The 26,686-nt window shown below is 39.5% G+C and overlaps 1 protein-coding gene across 3 annotated transcripts in view; it reads left to right on the forward strand.

Moving 5' to 3' along the window:
* Nucleotides 1–26,686, forward strand: part of NSMCE2 (NSE2 SUMO ligase component of SMC5/6 complex) — a 197,897-nt gene that overhangs the window by 15,919 nt on the left and 155,292 nt on the right. For all 3 annotated transcript variants that reach the window (XM_081816537.1, XM_081816538.1, XM_081816540.1), the window contains one exon: nucleotides 22,245–22,351. In XM_081816537.1, the coding sequence (XP_081672663.1) occupies nucleotides 22,245–22,351 (107 nt within the window). The remainder of the gene's footprint in view (nucleotides 1–22,244; nucleotides 22,352–26,686) is intronic.

A 26,686-nucleotide genomic window follows, 5' to 3' on the forward strand; every position in this document is an offset into this window, starting at 1 on the left:
TTATGCCAGCAGAGCACCCCTGTCTTGGCCGTTGCTTTGTAGTAAGTTTTGAAATGAGAAAGTGTAGTCCTCAGATACTGTTCTTCTTTTTAAAGATTGTTTTGGGTATTTGGTGTATCTTGTACTTCTGTATGAATTTTAGGATCAGCATGTCAATTTCTACTAAGAAGCCGGCTGGGATTCTGATAGGGTTGCATGGAATTGTAGATCAATTTGGGGAGTATTACTGTCTTAACAATATTAGGTCTTTTGATCCATGACCGTAGGAGTTTTTTTACATTTATTTATATCTTTAATTTTTTTCAACAGTGTTTTCAGTGTATCAATATTACACTTCTTTTGTTAATTTCAAAACATTTCACTTTTTTGATGCTATTGTAAATGTAATTGTTTTCTTAATTTTTTCAGATTGTTTATTATAATTAAATACACTTGATTTTTATATGTTGATTTTTGTATCTTGCAACCTTGCTGAACTCATTTAATAGTTCCAAAAATTTTTTTAGTGGATTCCTTAGGATTTCCTATATACAACATTGTGTCTTCTGAGGGTGGATATAGTTTTATTTTTTTCTTTCCAATCCTTTTGCCCTTTGTTTATTTTTCTTGCCTAATTACCCTGGCTAGAACCTGCAGTATGATGTTAACTGGAAGTGGCAAGAATGGACATCCTCATCTTGTTCCTGATCTTAGGGCAAAAGCATCCTGTCTTTTCATCAAGCGTAACGTTTGCCAGAGAAATCCCTTTCTCCTGCAGTGTCCATCCAGCACCCTGTATTGAGAAGGCTTAACATTAGGCTCACTGTAAGGAGAATGCTTAAAGCAGTTTCATCCATTATCACAGAGTATTTATCAAAAGATGAATTTTGAGCTGAAAGGCAATAACTTGATTCCCTGGTAAAACACACAAATAAGCAAGTGGAATAAAGCTTTAAAGGTGTTGTGAAAGAAACCTGTGTCAGGAAACAAGGGTGGAGGGGCACCGTGGGGTTAGTAGTCCATTCTAGCTGAAGACTTTAGGAGAAATTTCATACAGGAGACATTGACAAAAAGATGAGTAAGTATTTCCTATGGAGTGGGAGAGGGTATTTCTGAGGGAAGCAAAGGTGAGAAGAGTTATGAAGAGCCTGGTGTGAAGATCTGTGAAGCTCCTGAGGTTTTACCCCCCTTGCAAGCTAACAAGTTAGCCTGCCACAATTTCATGGATGCTGGCAGAAGACAGGAGACTCCTGGGTCAGAGACAAAGGTCTTGTTGCTTCACATCAAGGAGTGGGAATATCATGTTTCATAGGTTCGCCTTGCTGACCCCCACCCCACGTCCTTATGGGGCTGGTATGGAAGGGCCTGGGGTGATCCTGCAGTCTGTGTCACAGCTGAGGACCTTCGAGCTCAGGGAACCCAGATTTTTATAATGGGCAATAAATGTCCCCACCCTTTGGCCCTGGAGGAAGACACTGTCTTTCTTAACACATCCCTCTGCTCTGGAGGGAGACATTATCTCAGTCTTCCAAAGCTTTGTTCATGATACAGACATCCTTGAAAAGATAGTCTAGGGACGCCTGGGTTGCTCAGTTGGTTAAGCATCTGCCTTCGGCTCAGGTCATGATCCCAGGGTCCTGGGATCAAGTCCCGCGTCTGGCTCCCTGCTCAGCGAGGAGCCTACTTCTCCCTCTGCCCTTCCCCCTGCTCATGCGCGCTCTCTCTCTCTGTCAAATAAATAAATAAAATCTTAAAAAAAAAAAAGAAAGAAAAGATAGTCTAGAACAAAAGGGCATTTAATGCCTCTGCTTGCAAGATGTACAGAGATGTGTGAGACCCCTAAAGAATTGATTCCCAATACCTGACAGATTCAGGGAACTGCGAGTAGTTCAGATTGAAGATTAGTTTTGATTTGGGCCATTCTAATATTTTTAGCACCACATCTTCCAGCTTCAGCACTTACTCCATCAAGATACAGTGCATCTCTCAGTGTAGCAAGGCCGTGGTTGCTGCTGGGTTCCCCTCTTTCCGTTTTGGCCAATTAGGGCAGCACAGTGCTTTGGTTGGCTAGGCAGAGTAACTTCAGGACTTTAAGAACCAGTTCTGGAATCAAGTAATCTGGGTTCTGACCCAGCTCTGGCAGTTAATCAGCATTGTGACTTTAAGTAAATTTTGGTTTCTTCATTTATAAAATGGGGATAATATCGTAAAATAGCAACTAATATCTAATGAGTATTTAACTGTATACCCACACGTCTTCCTCACTTCCAGCTTATGTAGGGTTGATGTAAGAATTAAATAATAGGTATAAAATGTTCTCCACTATGCTTAGCACATAGTACTCACATTTTATTGCTCAGTTATTTTGTTTTTGTTAATAATTATTAGGGCCTTTTGCAGGTGAGAGATGGATCCTTAAGAGCTCTTGGTGTAGATTTAGTATTATACAAAGTTACTATTGTACAGATAGCCATGAGTTAAATGCAGGTTCTGCTACCTATTAGCTGTGTCGCTGTGAACCAGTGACTTCAGTTCTTCAAGCTCCCTTTTCACTGCATGTAAAATATGGACAGTATCTTCTTTTCAGGGTTGTTCCTATTTTGAAACAATTTATGTGCTTTGTATGCAGTGTTCACCTCTTACCTTGGCTGGTCAGCCTGTAAACACTTGGCTTTGGTCCTTAAGAGAATTAGTGGAGAACCAACGTAGAGTGTAAAACCTCGCGGTCAGGATGGGGGGTGGCAGCACGAGTGTGTGTAGGGAAGGGTGGCCATTATCTCCCTAATAGGAAAAAAAGTGCCACTTATGATAGGTTTAAGAAGCAGAAATGTGTCCTAGTTTTAGAAAATTAGTAGAGGATTTAATTTCAAGCAAAGAGGATCAGAGTTCCTGTGGGACAGTCTAAAATAGACATATAAACCAGTTAACAAGGAGAGATTATGTAATGTGTTACATAGAAGATGCAGTTTTTGTCAGTGTTCTCTGTTCTCTTGAAATAGAGGCTTCCAGAGTTTCTTGGTAGTTTTGGAATTTAAGTTTGAAAGAATTATCCTGTATCTGTCTTTTCTTTGTTTTCTCAATGCCAAACTTAGGATAGTATCTGGATCTTGACTGGAACTTAATAATAATGAAATTGGTAGAGTTGTTATCTGTAACTTGTTTCTAATTTTATAATTTCTAGAGTGCTCTATGCACGTGTGTTTAGATGCTTAATAATTGCAAAGCAGAATACAAATAGTTGTTCCTATAATCAACCCTGCTGGTTTCACACATCAAATTCCTGTAATACCTAGAAACCTCTTAGACCCAAATCATGTGAGAGATGACCATGCAAGGTCTACGAGGTATCTCAAATGCTCAGCTGTGAAGCAGTTTCTTTCCTTTTCCTCTTTTATTTTTTGGCTCACTGATCATATGTTCCAGTAGTTTACTTTTCACTCAGATGTTTAACAAATACTTACATATTCACTCCCAGGATACTGGTTTTGCTTCTCATCCTTACCACTCTTGGCCATATCATCAGTGGGGGAACCCGTCAAGATATAAGCATAATTCTTTACATAATCTGCCCCTCACATTTTAATATAGTTACAGCACAGGGAGAGCAAGTGACTGCTTATGTGAACAGAGATTTTTAATATACTTTTGTTTTATATTTCATGGTTTTGGTTGGTCCCCAGTTGTATACCATAGGAAGAGATTTCTCAAAAGAACCTTGGGAAAATATATTTGATTTCATCTGTTAGAGTTTAACAGGTGACTGATTTAACATCTCTCTTTCATTAAGAACAATTTTAAATCTAGATCTGGAAAAGAAAAGAAATGAAGTTTAAAATATAGGACAGGTGTACATACGTTTATTACAGGTATTGTATATTTCTCACGTGCTATAGTAACTGTTCTCCAGTGATGGCTCCTCGCAAGTCCTCGCATTACTGTACTTGCATGGTGTTGCCCACATCAAGATGTGGAGCTTATTGGGGTAATTTGTTAAGTACCAATAGATGAAATTGGTACCAAGATGGGATTTCAACCCATGCTGACATATGCTCATATTGCTGTGAAAGAAACCACCTTAACACTTAATGTTTTAAAACCACAAACTTTTTTTTTTAATATCTAACGATTCAGTGGGTTGACTGAACGGGGCTGGGAGGCTCTTCCACTCCAAGTGATATCAGTTAAGATGGTGGCCATTTGGGGGGCTCACATGGGTTGAAACTTGCAAGGCGGTTACATGGTTGGCAGTTGGTACTGACTGTTGACTGGATACTCAACTGGACTTGATGATCAGAGTCTGAGGATTCTGCTTCGTGTGGTTTGGGTTCCTCCCAGCATAGCAGCTGTTTTACGATGGGGCAGAAACTGCCAGACCTGTTAAAACCTGGGCTCAAAAGTTCTAGAACATCACTTCCAGTGTATTCAGTTACTCAAATCCATCACAGGGCTAGCCTCAATTCATGCATAAAGTAAATAGAGTCTATCACTGAGGAGGTAGCATTCATATAGAGATCAAAGAATTCATACTACCTGTACTAAGTATTGGAAATACAGTGGTGACTAAAATAGGCATGGTGACTGGGTACTGAACAGAGCCTGGAGAGAATTAAGAAAGGATCAGAATGGGGTGGTAGGCTCTCATAAGTCAAATTAAGGAGTTTAGACTTTAGGGCAGTGAGAAGCTATTAAAAAGTTTTAAAAATAGGAATAAGATAATTTATATTTTGTATTAATTCTGTGGCTATGGTATGGAGAATGGCTTCCTAGGAAAGAGTGTAGAGTTAGGCCACCCAGTTGGGAGGCTGTTGCAGTCAGTCCTCTGGCATTAGATGATAGTGACTTGGGCTTAGACCAGGAAGGTGACATGGGTGATGAGAAGTAGTCAGATTCCCTTTTTTTTTTGAAGATTTTATTATTTATTAGAGTATGCGAGTGTGTTCGCGCAGGCAGGGGGAGGGGCAGAGGGAGAAGGAGAGAGAGAATCTCAAGCAGACTCCGCACAGCACGGAGCCCAACACGAGGCTCGATCTCATGACCCTGAGATCATGACCTGAGCTGAAATCAAGAGTCGGATGCTTAACTGACTGAGTCATCCAGGCATCCTGAGAAGTAGTCAGATTCTTTTAGTGTTTTTTTTTTTTCCAAAATTTTTTAAAGATTTTTTATTTATTTGAGAGAGAGAGAGAGAGAGAGAGCACCACCAGGGGAGGAGCACACGGGAGAGGGAGAAGCAGGCTCCCCGCTGAGCAGAGAGCCTGATGGAGGTCTTTTTTTTTTTTTTTAAAGATTTTATTTATTTATTTGACAGAGAGAGAGAGCGAGAGCAGGAACACAAGCAGGGGGAGTGGGAGAGGGAGAAGCAGGCTTCCCGCCGAGCAGGGAGCCCGATGTGGGACTCGATCCCAGGACCCTGGGATCATGAACTGAGCTGAAGGCAGACGCTTAACCGACTGAGCCACCCAGGCGCCCCAAGTAGTCAGATTCTTAAGAGACAAAGGAGAAATAATTAATGCAACTCGATTTGTTGAATATGAAAATTGAGGGAAAGGAAGAAATCAGTGATGGTATTCAAATAGAGGTTCCCACTATGCACCATCCATTTACTTACCCATATGACCCCAGATATATATAAGACAGTTTCAGAATTATTAATCTGTACCTCTGTGACAAACAACTTCATCGGCTAGTATGCAGTGCTTAGGTACAGGTCTTTGTACCTTTAGTCTTACAGTTTTCACTCAAAACCCCATGTAAGGTTACTTAGGTCAGTGAGTTAACTTTTCAGTGCGGTTAACTCAAACATTTGTAATGTAGTTAAGTTCCTTTGTCATAGTCTGCATTCTGTCCTCCATCCCCTGATCGCTGATTGTTGCTTTGTTGTTCATATTGTTTGGTATACATTAAAGTTCTTTTTTTTTTTTAAAGATTTTATTTATTTATTTGAGAGAGAGAGAGCATGAGAGGGGGGAGGGTCAGGAGGGTCAGAGGGAGAAGCAGACTCCCTGCCGAGCAGGGAGCCCGATGCGGGACTCGATCCCGGGACTCCAGGATCATGACCTGAGCCGAAGGCAGTCGCTCAACCAGCTGAGCCACCCAGGCGCCCCATGTTTGGTATACATTAAAGTTCTTTGTGAGGTAAATTTATATGGGTTTTGACACTTTGCAGTCTCTTTTTGAAAAGGTGTCCTGTACTGAGGCCCGGCTGACACTGGCAGCATTTTGGAAGCGTAAGGCTGCGACCAGGATGAGGTCTACGAATGAGGCCATGGTCGGGTTTATAGCTCAGCAGTCAGGGTTCATGAATCTTCTGGTTTTAGAGGTCAGGAATAGTCTTTATAATAAGGGACTTTCATTAGTCACGGGTCGGGGTTTAGAGGATTAGTAGATCTCACATATCAGGTAAAAAGTTGTATCATTGCATCAGGACAGAGATAGTGGAACTTAAGTGATGGCAAATGGAATGTGCATGGAAGGGCCATATTAGGCTCACACGTTACACAGCCAACAGGTGCAGCAGGTAGCAGCGGTGAGTTCTGGAACAGAAAAAATGCTTAGCGATTGTGGGAACTTGGAGGAAGAGATTCTTTCTCTTTGAACCTCCTGCAGAAATGTTTCTCAAACTGCATTCCTCAACAGCCTGCCTTAGAAACATCTGGGAGGCTTATTTAAAAATTACAGAATCAGAGCTTCTGGAAGCAGAACCCAAGAATCAGCATTTGAGCCAAACATCCCAAGTAATTCTGGTCCATTCAGAAGTTCGAGAACCCTTGCCTCTGTAGCGAGTGGTGAAGTCCCTTGCACCAAGTAGGTGTGCCCTTGTGTATTTACTAAATTGAATTGCACGTTTGTTCTGATAACTTCTGAGTAGAGGGCTGACTTAGCAAGTAATGTGAATAAAAATCCCTAATGCTTACTGAGTGTGTGTTCTGTGCTGCACTCTGTGCTGAGTGCTGTTTGTCAATTAGCTCCTTTAATTTGTATGAAGAAGATACTATTATTATTCTCTCTTAACAGAAGATTGATAGGAAAATAAGGTTTAGAACGTTTAGATAACTTGCCCAAGATCACAAAAATTCTTCAATGGCGGGTGCAGAATTCAAAGCCAGGCATTCTGCCTCCAAAGTCCATGTTATTTCTGACATTGTGGAATCTTTGCCTTTGGGGGTTAATGTTATGCATCCCCATAGTTTTGGAGATAAATAAACCAATCTTATAAAGAATAGGAGACTTAAAATCATACTACCATTGAAGTGTTTCTGCAACTAAAAATTTGTGTGTGTCCGTATTTTACTGTATTCAGCTCTCTAGGGAGTAGTGTAATAGTGATGTTCTTGAGTCCTACGGAGAGACATGTTTCTTAAAACAATTTAGAATGATTAAAAAAGATAAAACATTTCAAGAAAATTTGCCATGTCACATTACTGTAAAGCTACAGTACCATAGAGCATAAGGGTAAGTACCATAAGGCACATATTTATAGACCCTTAAACTTGAAATAGCTTATTCAGCTCCCTTTTACAAAAGAAGGGAACTGAGTCCCGAAAACTCAGAATCTTTGGGCAATATCGTCAGCTCCAGATGTCCTGATTCGGTCCAAACCATTTCCACTTTCATTCTGCTTCTTTCTTAAGTCTCTTTATGAAACAATTAAAATTTATAACTGGAATTATTTTAAAAATCCATTCCATTTAGATGAACCTAATTAAAAGGTGTACAGACACTCACTGGAGGATGACAATTTGTAGCTGAAATTAGAAGCAAATCTATTCTGGTAAAGTTGGAAGGAATATTGGGTGCAGTTGCAAAAAATAGATGTGAGTAAATGACTTAGGATATTTAAGTAGAAAAGTTTGTTTTAAAACAAAGGCTTTTGTAGAATGCATTATTTATGGGCGCTTACATTCAGTTTTGGTTTTCTAGCTTTTTAAAAGCCCTAAAATAATTCAAGAGTATAAAAATAGGAAAACAGCTGGTTGAGTTCTAGATTCGTTGAAAATGTGGATTTGAAGTAACAGTTCCTCTTTGTCTTAGAATTTTGCGAATTCAGAAAGAATCTCAGAGAAAAGACAATTTATGATTTTAACTTTAAAACATACATTAAAATAGTGGATCTCAAATTTTGCCACACTTCAGAATCACCTGGAGGATTTGTTAAAATACAGATTGCTGTTTGCCACCCGAGAGTTTCAGATCCAGTTGTTTGGTGGAGGGCCCAAGAGCTTACATTTCTAACAAGTTCCCAGATGGTGCTAATGCACCTGGTCCGGTGACCACACTTTGAGAACTACTGGGTTGGAGAAAACAAATTATAATAAAAAGCAATCATAATTTTGTGAGGTTAATTATAGACTGAAAGCTGGTTTCTTTGATATCTGCTACATAAAAAATTTCTGTTGACTCATGTTTTCATACTTTATAGTCATAGTAAAACCATAATGATGACACTGAGAGACTATGATATTTGAAGTCCCTTCTGAGTCATTTTGATAAGATGAAATTATATTAAATGTGGCCTATGTTAGAGTGTGTTTTTTGGTAATAGTTGTTTGGAAATTAGGACTCTGTGTGTGGAATACATTAGGGTAGCTCTCCAGTTACTCCATATCCTCATCAACACTTGATATGGGCAGTCTTCTTAATTTCAGCTATTCTAATAAACACACAGTGGTATCTTACAGTGTTTCAATTTGCATTTCCCTACTGACCAGTAATGTTGAATACCTTTTTGTGGGCTTATTTGGCATTTACCTCTTTGGTGAAGTATCTATCCAAGTCTTGTTCCATTTGTTATGGCTTTTTATTATTATTCAATTTTGAGAATTATATATTCTGAATACAGTTTTTTATGAGATATATGATTTGTATTTTCTCCCACTCTGTGCTCTTAACAGATGATTTGGAGGAACAGAAGTTTTTAATTTTGATGATCTCCAATTTATCAATTTATTCTTTTATGGCTTGTGTTTTAGTGTTGTATTTAAGAACTCTTTTCTTAACCCAAGATCTCAAAGATTTTCTTCATAATTTTTTCTAGAAGTTTTATGGTTTTAGATTTTACATTTAGATTTGTGATTCATTCTGACTAAATGTATGTTTTTGGCTCAAAGTATGGATCAAAGGTGTTTTGTTCTGTTCTGTTTTGTTTTGCATATGATAGCCAGTTGTACCATCAACTTGTTGAAATGACTGTTCTTTCTTCACTGAATTGCCTCAGCTCCTTTGTCAAATCATTCATCCATATGCACCCGTTTGTATTTCTGGACTCTGTTTTGTTCTGTTGATCTGTTTGTCTGTATTCCAATACCACCCTATTTGGATTACTGAAGCTTTATAATAAGTCTTGAAATTGGGTAGTGTTGGGCCTCCAGCTTTGTCTTTTTCAAGGTTGTTTTGGCTATTCTAGGTCTTTTGCATTTTCCATATGAATTTTAGAATCTGTGTCAATTCTACGAAAAAGGTCAGCTGAGATTTTGATTGGTATTGTGTGCCCCGCAACCTGAAAACTCCCTCAATATAGTAAGGGGGGCAGTTACAGGTTTCACCTCATGTTTCCTATTACCCTGATTCCTCTTCCTTGCATGACTTCTAGCATCTTGCAAACCATTATTTATTTATATATTTTCAGTTTGAATTTTTTGTTTCAGGCAGGACAATAACTTTGGTCCCAGTTACTCAGTCTTGGCCAGAAGTGGAAATACTGTGGTAGGTTTTTGATAAACAAGAGAGTAACCTCAGATTTGTTCTTGAGCATTGGTAACGACATGGAAGAAGGACTGGAGGGGAAAGAGGGTGAAAAAGGAAATCACTAAAGAAGCAAAGCAGTAATCTGAGGAAGAAATAATAAGGATTGAAATTAAGGCAGCTGTGGTTGAAAAGGGAGGAAAAGAGAGAATAGTCGACTTGAGTGGGCCGAATTGCTAGAACCTGGTGAGTAGTTAGATGTGGAGGATACTAGAGGGAGGAGTCTAAGATGACTTCAGGGTTTGGGTTTTGCATGTCAGTTCACTTTGGCTGCCGAGACTGGGTGCCTGTATGTGGCATGTGATTGATTGGAAGCTCCTAGTTTACAAATAGTACGTAGTGTTACAGAACCAGTTACTTGCTCATTGAATATTCATAGTTCTTTATCTCTTAACTTTGCAGTTCCTTAGAAGTGTCATCCAGAAACAGATATTAGTGGCTGATAATTCCCATTCCAGACGTAGTTTACTTTCCCCAACAGAGTTCTCTGAGCTGTTTCTAGTAGATTGAAGTGTTTATGGATCATTATTTCTTTGTTAAAGAGGAAAGAGTTTTTTTTTAAAGAAGGCAAGACAAACAATTTTGGGAGTCACTACTGATTTAAGTCAAAGTTATGAAAATAAAACATCTTAGAAATGGTAAGATATGTATTGAAAAAAAAGAATTATAAGTTCTTCTCAAGAACGTGCACTATGTGTAGGTACAGATATAAGGAAATATGCTGTATCAGATGGGATAGGTATTACAATGTTTGTGGCAAATTATGATAGATTTATTTTCTGGAGCTGTCAGTGATTTAAGTTTTAACAGATTGATTTGCCCTTGTTTTCGTGAAATCAAATTTATTTTTATTTGAGTATAGTTGACACTGTTAATTAGTCTCAGGTGTACAGTAAAGTAACTTGACAAGTTTTACATTATGCCATGTTCACTACAAAGCAAGTTTATTTTACTTTTCCGAAAATAACAAGCATAGAAATTCTCCTCTGACAGGAATGGAACATAACAGTTGTTCCCTCCTCTTGTGATTGTGCCTCTTACTCTTTCCTTAAATGTTTCTCAGAACAAACTACTCATTTAGACCAACATTTGAGAAGTAAATAACAGAGATTACAGTTCCTGTCATCGTAGATCTTATAATCTAATGAACTTCTTGTCAGATCTTCTCAAGCTTATTTTTATAATATATATATATTTTAAAGATTTTATTTATTTATTTGACAGAGAGAGACAGCGAGAGAGGGAACACAAGCAGGGGGAGTGGGAGAGGGAGAAGCAGGCTTCCCGCAGAACAGGGAGCCCGATGCAGGGCTCAATCCCAGGACCCTGGGATCATGACCTGAGCTGAAGGCAGACGCCTAACGACTGAGCCACCGAGGCACCCCTATAATATATATGTATTTTAAAGTAGGCTCCGTGCCCAGCATGGAGCCCGATGTATAGGGCTTGAACTCACGACCCTGAGATCAAGACCTGAGCTGAACTCAAGAGTTGGACGCTTAACTGACTGAGCCACCCAGGTGCCCCTCAAACTTATTTTTATATTTTTTGAGGACTTAATTTCTGTTTCATTAACTTTCTATTTTAAAGTAGGCTGACCCCATTTGAAATTTTTTCTGGTATAAATTTATTTAAAATGAGTACGGAGATAGGCTGGTCTAAGGCAGTTTGCTGTCCACGTGCAAGCAAAAGATCATTAACGTTTTTTTGAGTAGCAGTCTCATTTATGAGCTTGATTACCCTAGTTCCTCTTCACCCCCTCCCCCCCTTTTTTTAATTGTGATTGCCCTGGTACAGTAGGGATGATTTTTAGTCTAATATGAATAGATCTTAGGAAGGCATTTGGCAAAGTCTTAGGACATGGAGTAATGGGTTATGCCCAGAGGGTGATGATTATTGAGATAGTTAGGAGAATGGATTCTGTTACTTAATAGACCCCCCCATTTGAATGTTCCCTCTACAGCTCATTGGCTATATAACCTTGGTTCAGGGTACTTAACCTCTCTGAGCCCATTTTTTTGTTCCGCTGGATGGGGATAATGATGGTGTCTCCTTCACAGAGTTAGTATAAGGATTGAATGAAATGATGTGTGTAAATTGCTTAGCATAGTGTCTGGCACATAGTGAGTGCTCAATAAATGTTACTATTTAATTTCTTGAACGAAAACTGGTAATCAACACGTGATCGCAGCGGTGCACGTGTAATAATGGTGTTATCCTAGCCTTCATTGGTTAACCCATGGCTGTAATTGTTTTTAATTTCTGGAGTCCATCTGTAAAAGGGACACTAGCAAATGAAGCACATTTAAATGAAGGCAGGTCAGCTGGGTTGAATGAACTTGATCATTATTTATCCTGGAGAAGCAAAGCTTAAAGGTAGGAAATACTTAAGAGGCATCTTCAGATCTTGGAAAAACTGTGATCTGGGAGAGTTGACCGTTTCTGTGTGGCTCACTAATAGCTCTTCTGCAGTCTGCTGTTGAGGACTAGGGTTCAAGTCCCACTTCTGATATTGGGGCATGACTTCAGTGAATCACTTAATCTCTCTGAGCCTCAATTTCCTCAGCCATATAAAACAGAGAATAAAATCACTATACGGAGGTTATGAGGTGTAGATAAGTTAATGTGTGTGAGAGCAATTCACATTTATTGTTGTCATTGCTTAGAATTGTTCTAGGGTGGTGATGAATCAACTCTGTCTTTGGAAGGGCTCTAATACTTAGAGCTGTTTGGCAGAGAACAGGCTTTCCCGCCACACCAAGAGCCAAACACAGGCAGGGTAGTCTTATCAGGGCTTTTTTGAAATTTTTGCATGGAGTGGAAATTTGTATAAGCTGTTTGAGAAAAGGTGCAGGGTTTACCTTGTTTGCTGCTCTGTCCAGGCCACCGAACAGAGTGCCAGGCACATGGTCTGTGCTTGGTAAATATTTATTCAGTGAGTGAATGGAAGTTCCCCTCTAGCCACCCATATTGTATTCTTTGTTTAGCATCTCTCCTTTCTTGTTTTTAGTATGTTCATGTTGTTTTCCCCGATATATTTGTTTGCCTTAATTTCTGTTGTCCTTTTTAAAAGAGGGTTCCTTATACATAGAGTATTTCCATGGAATGAGAACCTCATTACAATGGTTGCTTTTGGGGAGGGAGTTTGGGGATTGGAGACACCACATGATTATGCTGTTTGAATTTTTCAGCTGTGTGCTTAATTCTCAACCACATGCTTTACTTATTTTATTTATTCATTTATTTATTTTTGAGAGGGGGTGGAGCAGGGGAGGAAGCAGACTCCCCACTGAGCAGGGAGCCTGATGCAGGATCCCAGGACCCTGGGATCGTGACCTGAGCCAAAGGCCCACACTTAACCCACTGAGCCACCCAGGCGGCCCTGTGGGTATGTTTTAAAATGGTAGCTACCCATAGCCTGGGATTCATAGTGCTTTTGATGACTAGTAGAGACTAGATTGTATCCAGAGACCGTTTCTATGATTTTGTGAACCTAATCCTTCATAGAATTTATTTCAAGCAATATTTTGAGTTATCCGTTACCATGGTGGTTTATGGAATATTAACTATATGTTTTAAGGAAATACCTGTCTATATAATGAAAGATGGTCTCCATTACTGTGGGGTAGAACTATGTAAGTCAATTTTACTGGCTCTCTCTCTCTCTTACAAAAAGGTAATGTTTAGGAGAATTCCTTTATCTAGAGAACTGATCATTTATTACCCCGGGACTTTTGCATGAGTGGATTATTTACTGGTGTGTAGTAATTCAGACCCTTATAGCTTGTGCTTTCCCTGCTAACTTTAAAGTTAGACCTGAGGTCAGTTCCTAATGTCACCATGTATTAACTGTGTGACCTGGGGCAAATGATTTAACCTCTATGAGTATCCGTTTCCTTCTTGAATTACTTTTAATAACACCTAATTCATATTGTTGTAACAAAGGATAGAATGAGTAGTATGTTCAAAGTGCACGTTGTCAGTATTCAGTGAAGATTTGTTCTTTTTTTTTTTTTAATCTGTATCTTTCTCCTCTTTTCTCATCCCCAATGTTTTTGTTTGAGAATTTAAACTCGGATTCAGCCTCTGTGGATGGGGGTGAGAGCATTTGTTTAGCCTCTACTTCAGTCTGGTGAGCATCTGGTGCACACCTACTCATCTTTCAAGATACGGTACAAATTTATCCCCTCACCTGTTAAACCTTTCCTACCTTCTGTGGGCAGGAGTAGCTGCTCCTTGCTTGAATGCATTTTTTCCCTCTGCCTGGCGTATAGTAAGTACTTAAGCATATACTAGGTAAATGGGCTTCTGGACATGAGTTGGTAGGGGGAGGTTTACAGAGCTTCTCATTGAGCATTGCGGTTTTGTGAGTTCAACTTAGTGCTTTGGTCTCAAGTTAGAAAAAACAGCTGAGAGAGTTAAGGAGGTGACCTTCACTTGATACCTTTTGGTTCTAAGAGTAAAATGCTTTCAGCATTTAGGCTAATTACATTTGCAGAGTAGTTTTCCATTCAGCAGTAATTATAATGACAGACATTTTGTTTGTGCTTACCATGGGCCAGGCCCTGTGCTGATTATTTTGTCTGTGTTTTCTCATTTAGTCCTTATCTTGGCTTTATGAGTTAAATACTGTTATTGTACCCATTCCACAGAAGAGGAAACTCTAATACGGTGACTGATCAAAGACTACATAGCTAGAAAGTTAATAGAGCCTAGATTTGAATATAATCTGACTCCAGAGCTGGCTTTTTGAGTTCCTGTATTATACAACTTGCCTCTTCTGTATTATTGACAAGAAAATTGTATGGATGGGTAAAGAGGATTGTAAAGGTCAATATTTCTTGAAGATTTCCCCCATATTTGCTGCGTTTATAGTTGCGTACCAGTTTGTACCATAACTCTGTTCTACTCTTCACTACTATTTCTGGTGGGAGGCAGTTATAGAATGTGGATTTGGTTTTTACTTTTCCTCCACACTATTATCTGTGGGGAGGAATAATTATGGCTAAAGTACAGTGTAGTGAGAAGTAACAAGTTTCTATTAAATATTGCTCAAGCAGTGAGTAAGTCATTAAATTTGACTCCTGATGAATATATAATGATTGCTTAATACTAGGCTGCCAGGAAAAACATACACACACACCCACTCACAAAGGTAGGTGTGTATGTAGGTATATGTTGCTAGAGATAGTTGGAGCTGTATTTTAAGAGAGGAAGGGTTTTTTTTGTTTTGTTTTGTTTTGTTTTTTTGTGGAGGGAGGGAAAGGTATGATTTATACTGTCATTTGTTTGAGTTCATCCTGAAAGACGAAATTTCTTGTTTACAAAATATAGAAGAATCTCTGAAGAGATTAGGAAGAGATTTGTTTCAAAAAGTAAAATCTCTCTATTCCACGTTCCATCTGTTCTAGGAAATTTAAAATCCAATCAGGCAATTCCCTGCCTTGTTTTCTTCCCTGCTCCTTGCCAAAATGGACATATGTACTTTATGGTGTGGATATTTATCAGATCCTTCTAGGTGTGTGATTCATGTTGAATTGGAATCAGTAACCCTAGAAGAACACTAAATGGCTGCTTTGTCTTAGTCCGGCATTTTATTGATCAAATGCGTGGAGTTGAATTTAATCAACTATATGTAATTGGTATTGTTCCTGTTCAGACATGCCCATATGACTTCGTAGAATAAAGAACACCAGATTCTGCAGTTTTTATTTGTTTAGGACAGATTTCAGGAAACGACTTGGCCAGGGACAGAACTATATAATTGAATCAGGAACCAAAAGTTGGAAGGGCTAGGGCGCCTGGGTGGCTCAGTTGGTTAAGCGACTGCTTTCGGCTCAGGTCATGATCCTGGAGTCCCTGGATCGAGTCCCGCATCGGGCTCCCTGCTCGGCAGGGAGCCTGCTTCTCCCTCTGACCCTCCCCCCTCTCATGTGCTCTCTCTCTCTCATTCTCTCTGTCTCAAATAAATAAAATCTTTAAAAAAAAAAAAGTTGGAAGGGCTAAGTAGATGAAATTTGTCTTAAGGGCATGCCCCCCTAACACACACACATTCACACGTGTCCTAGTTGTAAAGGTAGGGAAGTTTTATGGACCTATAAGACATGAAGCATTTGGTCCTCTTCTGGAGATTAGGGAGGATTCAGGAAAGGGATCTGTGGCTGAGATCATAGAGAACAGCAGAGCGAAGCAAAAAGACATCTGGTCGTGTAGAGGTAGTACCCAGATGTGTATGGACATGTTAGGGGAAAGAGGAGGGAAAATGTCCTCTTTTTCATGTCTGTTTCACTGAAGGCAGTTCTACTGAGGACCTGAGGGGTTGCTAAGAGAACTTGCTTGGCTCTACTAGGTACTACATGTGCTTGGCCCTGTTTCAGCTATGTTTCCCAAACCTCAGAACTGGGCCTTAGGGAAGAGACTTTATTTCTCTCTAGTGCAGATGCCTTGAGCTGCAGCTCTAGGCAGCTGTGGCTAGGGAGGGGCCTTATTTAGAATAGTTGGTCTACAGGCTGCATCTCTTAGCTGCATCTCTTCCCTTCCCTTCCCTTCTGCGGAACTGGTCGCTGGTTTGGAACAAGAGCTTGATTGGTCTACTGACCATGCCCACCTGGACTTGGAGAAGCCAAGATAAAGAATCTTCTGCTCCCTCACTTTTAACCATTGGCCTAAAATAGCATGATATTGAGCAAATAATATGTGAAGAGACCCTAGACAATCTTGGAACTCACCCTGAATGATAAACTCTCATGAGTCCATGCTGTGCTACGCAAGAATTAATATTGCTATAGGCTTATTACCTGTATCTTTTGGTTATAAATAGAGGACTTGGCATTTGCCTCACATGAGTCTGCATCTGTAAAAGTAGCTAGTTTGTCATCTCCCTTCCATTTCTTTCTCATACCTATCTCTTGGCCTCATTTTGCCCTGGTCTTTCATACTCGAGACAACTAGCATTGATTGTTACTATTTTGCTTTTATAACTTGTTCCTGCTATCACCTTTCTCTCATTGGAGCCTCATGAATTTTGTTTTAAGTTGAAGTGATTGCAACACGAAATCACCCATTTCTGCTTAGTGTTGTACAGATCATGTAACTTTAATGCCTTATTCAACACTTCAAACAGGGAATAGTAATAGAATATTGCTGTTAGTGCGTTTTGACATTGAGTAACAGATGACGTGTCTAATGAATAGCGTGGCTGCTTAGATTGCATAATTATAGGTTTGTTTGACTTTAGGGAAATCATACACAGGCCAACTGCATCCATTCAGACACTTTATATTCTATAAATGTCAGAGCACTTGAGTCTAAAAAGAAGTCGTCCTTCAGTGACTGTCATTATTCTTCTAAGGTTTGCCACTGAACAGGAAAAAGAAAAATGAAAGAGAAATCGTCTTTTAAAAATGGGTTTCGGGGCGCCTGGGTGACTCAGTGGTTAAAAGCCTGCCTTCAGCTTGGGTCACAATCGCAGGGTCCTGGGATCGAGCCCCACATCTGGCTCCATGCTCAGTGAGAAGCCTGCTTCTCCCTCTCGCACTCCTCCTGCTTGTGTTCCCTCTCTCGCTGTGTCTCTCTCTGTCAAATAAATAAATAAAATTAAAAAAATAAAAATAAAAATGGGTTTCATTCTTTGGCCCTCTCTGGTCTAAATAACATTTTTAAAGTTCTTCGGGTACTATTAACAGTCTGTAGTATTCGGAATGGTGCTAAGCAGGATCCCTCGGCACAGACGCTCAGATTTGAAGGAGGACAGCCCTGCTGCTGACATACTTACAGAAACAGTTACAATTTTATCCTGTAAATCGGAGATTATCTGTGCCCTCTGGACTTGATTTGCTGGGGCGGGGCGGGGGGATATATTGAAGCTAGTTCTTGTGCTAACTTCTTGGAACAGTTTCCTAATTAATGCACCAGATGTTTTGTTACATGGGCCTTGCAGACTCCCCGAGCTCTCCATGAGACTTCCCTATGTAGTTATTGGCTTATAGAGGAATGTTCAAGTATATCTCTTAGGTTCATTTGATTAATACAAGCGAAGGTTGATTTTAATAAATGCTCATTGAATGGCACATCGAAGAAATGTGAATATTCCTAGATTCCCCAGACCGCATTTGGCCAGGGGGAGGCAGTCAGAGGCATAGACGATAGGAATGGTTTCGATACTGGCTGCACTCAGAAGGATCTCTGCTACTCGAAGACTTCCCCTTGAACGTGTCTCTGCTGCGGGTTTGATTTCATAGCAGCTAGAGTCCCTTTCCTTACCTCCTGGCATGCGGTGGGCAACTTGGTTGCTTTTACACCCCCTCCAGCTGGCCTTGCTGATGTGAAAAGTTGCTCTCTTCACCACCATTAAAATTTCGTAGTCTCCTAAAAGGGAAGAATCGTTTTCTTTTTGTTATCAATTTCCTCAATGTAAGGAATTTGGAAGAGCTTTTATGGGACCAGGTCTGATAGCAGTTGCATGACATTGCCTGGTGTCTTACTTGGAATGGACTACCAAGGAGCTGAGATGACGAGGCTGGGGGCCAAGACTTTCTCCCCAGTGAGGGTTTGTTCCCTGGATATTCATGGAGGAGTTGGAGGTGCTTGTCCTTCTCCTCGTGGTTACGCACCTGTCAGCAGAGGCGGGCAAGTGTGCAAACTGCCGCTGGAAAGCCTGAGTTGGCAGCCTCCCTGTGCCCCTCACTACCTCTGTGGTGCTGAGCAGGTTCCTTCAGCTGCTCAGTTTTTCACTTTTCTTGTTGGTAAAGTGCAGATAAAAGAGTTGCTGTGAGGTTTACTGTAAATGGTGTGCTCAGTATAGTCTTGGCACATAATAAAGCGCTTACTAATTATTAGTTACAGCTGTTATCGTTATGTATTTTTTTTCATCGTCGTTACTGCTCTCCATGCTTTATCAGCTGCACCGATCTCCTGTAATGCCAGCTTTTGTGTATAGTAGTAATTTCTTCTCCGGGATTGTCATTCTGTGAATATTAACATTATTTGTGTGCTTCTCTTCCCCCACCTCCCTTGCCCCCCACGTGCTGGTAGCCAAGCTTTTTCCGATGGAAAAATCTCCATGAAAATATAATGGGCGAATGAGTTTATATCAAATGCCTTCATTACACTTTAATTCAATAGATCTCTGAGGCAGGACAATTTATAGTTTGGTGAAGGTTTAAATTTATTAAATAATGCCGTGTGAGAACATTGAAGGAAGAGATGCTGTAATTCTTCATTAGCTCCCAAGATCACTAAAGCATCATTCTTGCCCTCAAATGGGTTAAAATCTCTTTGGAGAAATGAGACAAATGCACATAAGAAGTTAAGAATGTTTATGGTTGAAAGTGCCAAAGTATCAAGTATAGTTGTTAAGATAAATTAAGGAAAGGAGGAGAGATCTTTCTAGGCTGGCATGGTTTAAAAGCAGGTAGGGCTTGAGTTCAGCCCTTGAAGGATGTATAGGATTTAGTTTGGTATAGATTTTTAGGAAGTCTTTCCCATAAGAGTGGGGGAATTTTGGTAGTGGGATTATATTTTGGGCAGTAAAGGGGCAAGGAAACTTTGACTGGTCAGTCCCTCTACACCCACCCCATCCCCAGTTCACTTTTTAGTCAAAAGCCAACTCCCTGTGTCTGTGTTCATTCCCAGTTCCTCTTGAATCCTTCGGGGATTTATTTGGCCTGTTTGCCTTTTTCATGCAACACCATGCTCTTCCCTCGCCTTGATTGTTTAGTAGGGCAGGACACAGATTCCCTATGCCTTCCGTAGCCAGGTGTTTCTGAAACATGAATACAAATCATGGTTTTAAGAGAGATTATTATTGCAATAGGGAAATAAAGGTTAACAAGAAGAACAGCAAGAATCACCGAAAGAATCTTAAAATGTAAGGTTGCTACTCGATAGGTACGTTCTCATGGTCTGTCTTACAGATTCCTTTTGCTGTGGGACTCCTTCTAGTTCATAGGTCTCTGGTCTCCAGCCCTGTTCTGTGGTGGACGGAGACACTGACTTTAACCAGAAGTGACCTGACCTGGCTCACATCCAGGTGGGGCGTGAGTGTCAGTTCCTCTCAGGACTAGCTTCCTGATCTTTTCTGGTGTTTTCCCTCTTGCCTCTGGCTGCACTCTTCATCACTTAGGTCCTTCAGCCTGTCCCAACATTCTTGGGCCTTGGAGCCTTCGCTGAGGCTGCAGGAAGCCCCAGGTGACTTCCAAAGATTCTTGCCCTAGGCTTCGTGCCATCAAACCTGACCCAGCCATCACTCATTTTCTCCTTTGCAGGCAAGGTCTCCTTGGCCTTGTAATTTGAAATTGCCATCTGGTTCATGTCTTGCTAGCATCCTTGGGACCTTGATAATGAGAACCATGATCCCATTTGTTTTATTTTGCAAACTCTTTTCATAGCATTTTTAATGTCAAAAGCACATTTTTATGTGCTTTCAAAAATAAACTCATTTAATTCCAGAGGGAGATTTCCAACATTATATCGATTTCCACAGATTAACCAAATACAGTAAAATGCCTGCCTTTATGGAAGTCACAAACCATCATATTAGGATATAAATTGCTTAAAATTCTCTTTCTGATCATCAAGTAATTAATATGATTTTTAACGAACAGTTGCTGTATGCATAGCAGATACATGTTGCTATCAGCAACACCTAAACAGTTTGTCTCCCTTTTTAACATTTGGACATTTTCACAACATTGACCTGTGATTGATGGTCTGACAGTTTTATTTGTAATATGACTTGAGTCCTTTCTCATACACTATTTTGTTAAAAATGTTGTATTTAATTTTGGGAATGTAAATACAAATTTTTCTTTGTAAATACTGCCCCCTTCCCCCTCCTCAAAAACAAAAAACCTTATATTGGGATATATATATACAGTCTGTGAAGTCTGGGTGATATAAGCCAAGAGACATCTACCAGAAGCAAGTTAATCCAGGAGATATTTTCTGAAATGTGTTTATAATTGACTATTGTAAAATTGAAGCATAATTTTAAAGTCTAGGACAATCACTTTCAAAAGCCAGATGTAAGTGCATATATTATTTCTTGACTTTGGGATGATCTGTCTTATTGTTCTGTAGAGTAGACAAGAAATCCTGACATTTGTCTGAGCTAAGGTATTTGAATGGAGAATCTTTGAGTGTGTGCATTCCCAAATGTGACTAAGTCAATTTTACTAAATTCTTTTCATTCAGCTTTTTTAATATTAAAATTTGTATTATTTCGTGTTCTTGATCTTCCCCTATACTTAGAGCTTGAAAAAAAGTTTAAAAGCACTTAAGAACATTTCTTTGCTTTTCCAATCTGGTAGTCACTCCGTATAGTCTCCTGTTACGCAAGGGTATTTTAATTTTTTAAACGTAGTAAGCATAATTGTTTCATACTCTGATAGATAATTCCAATATCTGAAACATTTGTAGATCTGTTTCTGCTGATTCTTACTCTTGGTGTCTTGTTTTCTTGTGTTTTTTAAGGTTTGTAAGGTTTTTCTGTTGATTTTATTTTTTTCCCCCTGTAATCTGCTCATTCTCCTTCACAATTATTTGTATGGATTAATTGAGGCCTCGGATAAAAATGTCTTCTTCAGAGGGGAGTGCCTGGAGGTACTATTTCAGAGTGAAACCACCTCACACCAAGATCAGGGCTTGGGTTCCCCGGACCACTCAGGTGAGGGGAACCCAGGCAGCAAACCCAGGACAGCTGGCCTGTGGCCATAGGTTTTCAGAAACAGGTTTGTTTTCTTTCTCTCTTACCTGTTTTCTGCTCAGTGGCCAAGGCCAACCCTGCTGCAGCCTGGAGGAGCTGGGTGGCATTACTTTGGTTCCTCTGTAATCTGAGGAGTTAGAGACCCAGCTGGCGTGGGGGAGGGATGTGACTGTGGTGTTCTGTGCTCTGCCTTGCTTTTATGTTTTCTCTAGATTTTGCCCTGGTTGTTTCTAACTGTCTTGTAACTCTCTTGTTTTTAAGGAGTTTCCTTCCTTCCTTCTTTCCTCCCTCCTTCCCTCCCTCCCTCTGTCCCTCCCTTTCTTCCCTCCCTCTCCCCTCCCTCCCTCCCGTCCTTCCTTTATTTTAACTGAGTGTTTTTCTGGTTTTCAGTAGAATTGGTCCACATAAGCTACTGTACTAGAAATGGAAATCTTTCTTATTTGATCTTTAATAATCCCGTGAGGTGCATGTGCAGATACATGGCCGGGCTGCTTTAACTGAAAAGGAAAAACTAAAAAGGAAACGGAAGCCGAGAGAAGTGTAGTGGTTGATTTATGATCACACAACTAAGTGGCACAGCTTCAGACTCCTAAGTCTGAGTCTACTTTTTTTTTCCACTCCAGCCTTTGAGCTTTCTTCTACTGGGTGTATTCTCAGAATTTTGAATGAAGCAGGCCTATGTTAAGGAGGTCTTTAAAAAATATGCAATACCTTTTACAAAATTGTTTAGATCATTGACTAGTAAGGATTATATTGGAACAACTTTTTCCAGAGATGGCATTTTAAATGGAAAACAGTAATTGCTTTCTTTTTCTTGCAGCTGAAGTGAGTAGTGAATACAGTATGGACAAGGCAATGATTGAATTGGCCATGATGGATCGGGAACTAAGCCATTATGTAAAGGCTGTTCAATCTGCAATAAGTCATGTAAGTTTATACCACTCACCTGGTAATATTTGGTTACAGCTCACTGACCTGAAAACAGAAACACATCATCAAAATTCTTCTCTAGCCTTTAATATTTCCTTATCATTACTGTAGCGGCCGTTAATTTCTTCTTAATTAAGAAGTTTATAGAAAAGGAATCTTAAGTAGTTTCCCAGCTAGGTCACCTAGGTTTATTTAGAATATTACATCTATTTTAGATTTTCTTGCTGGTTTTTTTTTTTTGGTCTTGAAATCTTTAGTGTAAGCCCCCTTCGAATGTGAGTAGATTTTTGTAAAACGCTAAAAATTGCATAGAACATGTTTTTATTGTTATGTTTGCTGCAGCATACAATTTAGACCAGGCTTAGTTACTCATTCTCCAGCTTTAACTAATATGCAGCTATTGCAAAATTCATAGGATCAGATAATATGGGAGAGTTTTAGAGCAAGTTTAAAAATAAAGAAGGCTGACATTTTAGTTTTTCCAGAAGCCAAACTTATTTTTGTTGACTCCAGCTGTCACAGGAACAACACATAAGGCAGTTAAGGTGGGAACATAGCGACATCCTTTTCAGCAGTACTGGGTTGAGTAAGAAATGAGCAATATGATTGCAGTAATATTTCTGAGAAGTCCTTTGTCCTCTGAGCAGTGGAAACTCCCCTTTGAACTGATTTCAGATACCTGTGTAATAGGGTGTCTTGTACTTCTGGTTTCTTTATTTGCCTTTTCTTACTTTTATCTATGGGAAAATGCCAAAAATCAAATATTTTAGAAGATTGGCTACTGTTCAGTAGAAGATAAATTTTTAAAAATGGTTTATTACTTAAGCTATACTTAAATGAGCATTACATAATTATATGTTCATAGTTACATGAAGTTCTTTCTCTGTTTTTAAAAAAAAATTTTTGGGGGCGCCTGGGTGGCTCAGTCGTTGGGCGTCTGCCTTCGGCTCGGGTCGTGGTCCCAGGGTCCTGGGATCGAGCCCCGCATCGGGCTCCCTGCTCGGCGGGAGGCCTGCTTCTTCCTCTCCCCCTCCCCCTGCTTGTGTTCCCTCTCTCTCTGTCTCTCTCTCTCTGTCAAATAAAAAAACAAAAACAAAAAAAAAAAACTTTAAAAACAATTTTTTTTAGTTTTTTTTTTAGTGGTTAGTATTTATTAAGTATAGGATTTGTGACTTAAGAATATCTGCTTATATCCAAGAAGTAGTAAACTCATTCAGCTTGTAAAAGTCTGATTTTTTTTTTTACCACTGTGGCTGTTAGTCCTCGGACTGTGAATATTCCTTCCATAGGAAAATATGAAAGTGATCTCGTGTTGGGGCATTTGAAAGTGGGTAACAAAAAGCACTTAGACCAGAAGTTTTCAACTCCCGCTGCCCCTCAGAACCAGCCTGTCCCTATTCTAATGAGATTCTGATTTCACTTCTGGAGCAGGATTGGGGCACCAGTGTTTTTTAAAAAACTCATTCTAATATGTATCCATGGTTGGAGACCACTGACTTAAAAGAACAAGGCTGACTTTATAGAATAAAGTATGTTTGCCACCAAGATCAGAGTTAGGCCTCTTATATAGATCAGTCCTGCTTTGACCCTTACATCCTATGGAGGTTATTTGATAGGCCTTTCTGTCTTTAACTTTGATGTGCAAATGTAATAGCACAGTGTACATTATAGATAAGAAAACAGATTTTGGAAGTTAAAGAACTCTATGAATTTTTTCACTATTAAACTCTAGGAATCACAGATGTAGGGACATAGTGGGGATATGACGACATTTTGAGGGAAATAATTTTACACTTTTCATATACTATGCACTCTACATACTTAGAAGTTATGGACATTGTTATCTTACTGCTTATTTCAGTGAGGGGTAAAGAATGAACAGCAGCTTGAGAAGGGCTGGAATGGTACAGTTCTTTAGGAATAGCAGTGGTTTAGGGATCGGAAACTCTTCCAACTCTTCTACCCTTGGTTCTTCCATTTTCTAAGTTATGATCGTGGGTCAAGAAACGTAACCTTTAGGAACCTCATGCTCTTCATTTATAAAATTCTTGGCCTGCCTATTTCATAAGATTATTATGTGAAGCAGATTAGATACTATGTATCAAACCTTTGACATTCCTAAATTTGATGGCAACCTAAGATACTGGGTTTTTGCAAACTCAGACTTCCAAACATATTCCTTAAAAAGGTAGAACAAGATCTTTCTTAAAGGCAAGTAGTACTTCCATTTCTATAACATTTCCAAAATTCTGACCCTACCCTGTGGTTTCGCTGTTGAATTTTCATGTAATCATAGAAATTTAAAAAAAAAATGTTTTTTAATCATCATGGAGCGTTAGAGTGTATTGTTTAAATAGAAGTCTCTCTCCTACTCTCACCTTCACAGGATTCTGAAGGTCACACACCTCTGAAAAGGTTTTAGAAGTTTATTTGGGAACCTTAGGGGTGTGGATCCATTTACCAACAATCTCTGGGAAGTCCCTTTGGCATGCAGCGGAAGCTCTCAAATTGCCTTTCTTTGTCCTCTGCGAAAACAGAGCTACTATATTCTACAATGCGTGAAAGATTTTATTTAGAATCGGTATTTCTTTCAGTGCTCTTCAACTTAAAAATAAAAATAAAAAAAATTAAGATTTTGTCCCAGCTAGTTGATAGAGGGGAATATAATGCGGTGATCCCTAAAAAAAAAAAAATCACAGTCTGTAAGCCCTTTATTAAAACTTCCAGCATACATGGGTGTATACCTGTCACAACTCTTTAGAACATTCATGTCAAACCACAGAGAGCTGTGTCTGAACTCTTTGGAGACTCAGTCATGAAGCACACACATGACGACAGTGCTTTGAAACCTGTGAAATGGCACCCAGACACCCAGTGGTACAGTGACTTCTTTTCTCACTGGGACCGCCAGGGAAGAACTTGTCTCACTTTCACGTTGAGAACAATGATGTTCTGAACATTACGCCTGATGACCTAATGTTTTTTCCCCTGATTTCTAAGCTTTTATTAGTTGAGTATATTGAAGGGGCACCGTTGTTTTCATTGTTCTCAACAGGGGGCTTCTTGTTTTCAAACATTCACTGAATAAATATTTACTAAATACCTATGTGCTAGGTACTTCTAGGTGCAAGAAATAGGTCAGTCACCAAAGCCCACATGACCACCACCTTCAGGATGTCTGGAGTCTAGAGAGAGAGACAAACATTTAACAAAGAGCAATCTTATGTAATGACTTGTGGTGTGTGCAACAAAGGGAAAATAAAGTGTTCAAGGAGACTTAACTCAGGAGCATAATACTGCTAGGGGGTTGGGGAACTCCTTCCTGAGGAAGTGGTATGTAATCTTAAGATGAAAGTCAAATGAGCCTCAACATGGGGATCATGATATATAACTTCTCTGTCTTTGTGACTTTTACGTGAAATGGAAGCATCTTTTTACTGGTTGTGTCATTGTTAGAGTTTCAGACAAGTTGAGAAACTAGGCCAGAGAAAGCCAATTTTTATATAGAGAAAGTTTAAAATATGCAGAATAGTTGAGTAACATGCTTAAGGCTGGTCATTGATTAATTCATTCACAATAGGAGTGCCTACTATGTGCCAGAAACTGAGTAGTAATGCAAGTCATGGCAGCAGTTGATTTAAGAATCATTTTATTACTGATATTCTGCTTCTCAAGCCATTTCACTAGTCGAGCAGGGGTTATGCCTCTCAGAGTGAAACTTTGAATTGGTATTGAATGAACAGTGGTAATGCTGTGCGTTTCTGTACTGTGTATTTTAATGTTTATGTGATTGTTTAAAATTAAACCTGTAGTCCCATCTTGGGGCTTCAGATTCCACAGGATGGATACCAGTTTGGTTCAAGAAATCTTCAAATCTATTTTCAGGTATATGTTTCTCCAAATAAGAGATGATCAAGAGTCCAACCACTGTCATGGCGATGGTCCTTGCAGCTTTGTTGTCACCTTAATTCTGGTGAAAAAGGATAAGCACCATGAAGCTGAATGATAAATGTCCTAAGAGGCTCACTTTAGTTCCTGACATTATTAGCAGTCAGGGATAAAATATACATCCTGTGTGCTTTTTGATGAGCAGTCCAGTCCTAGAGCTTAGCAGGAGTAACCTACAGTATGAGATTCATATTATACTTCGGTGTTTATTTTTTTGTCATGGTGCTTAATTGTGTAACTTTAACAAATTTTCAATCTTTGCCAGATTTTACCTGTATACTGTTCTTTTAGTAGGTACTGCTTCCGTGTGTTAATTTATTGGAAAATCAGAGTATGTGTATTTTCCTTACTTTCCTCTGCTACTATTTTCTTCTGTGCTACGTG

The sequence above is a fragment of the Leptonychotes weddellii genome, chromosome 4 (assembly GCF_054177405.1).
Source record: "Leptonychotes weddellii isolate Sample4059 chromosome 4, ASM5417740v2, whole genome shotgun sequence".
Lineage (NCBI taxonomy): Eukaryota > Metazoa > Chordata > Mammalia > Carnivora > Phocidae > Leptonychotes > Leptonychotes weddellii.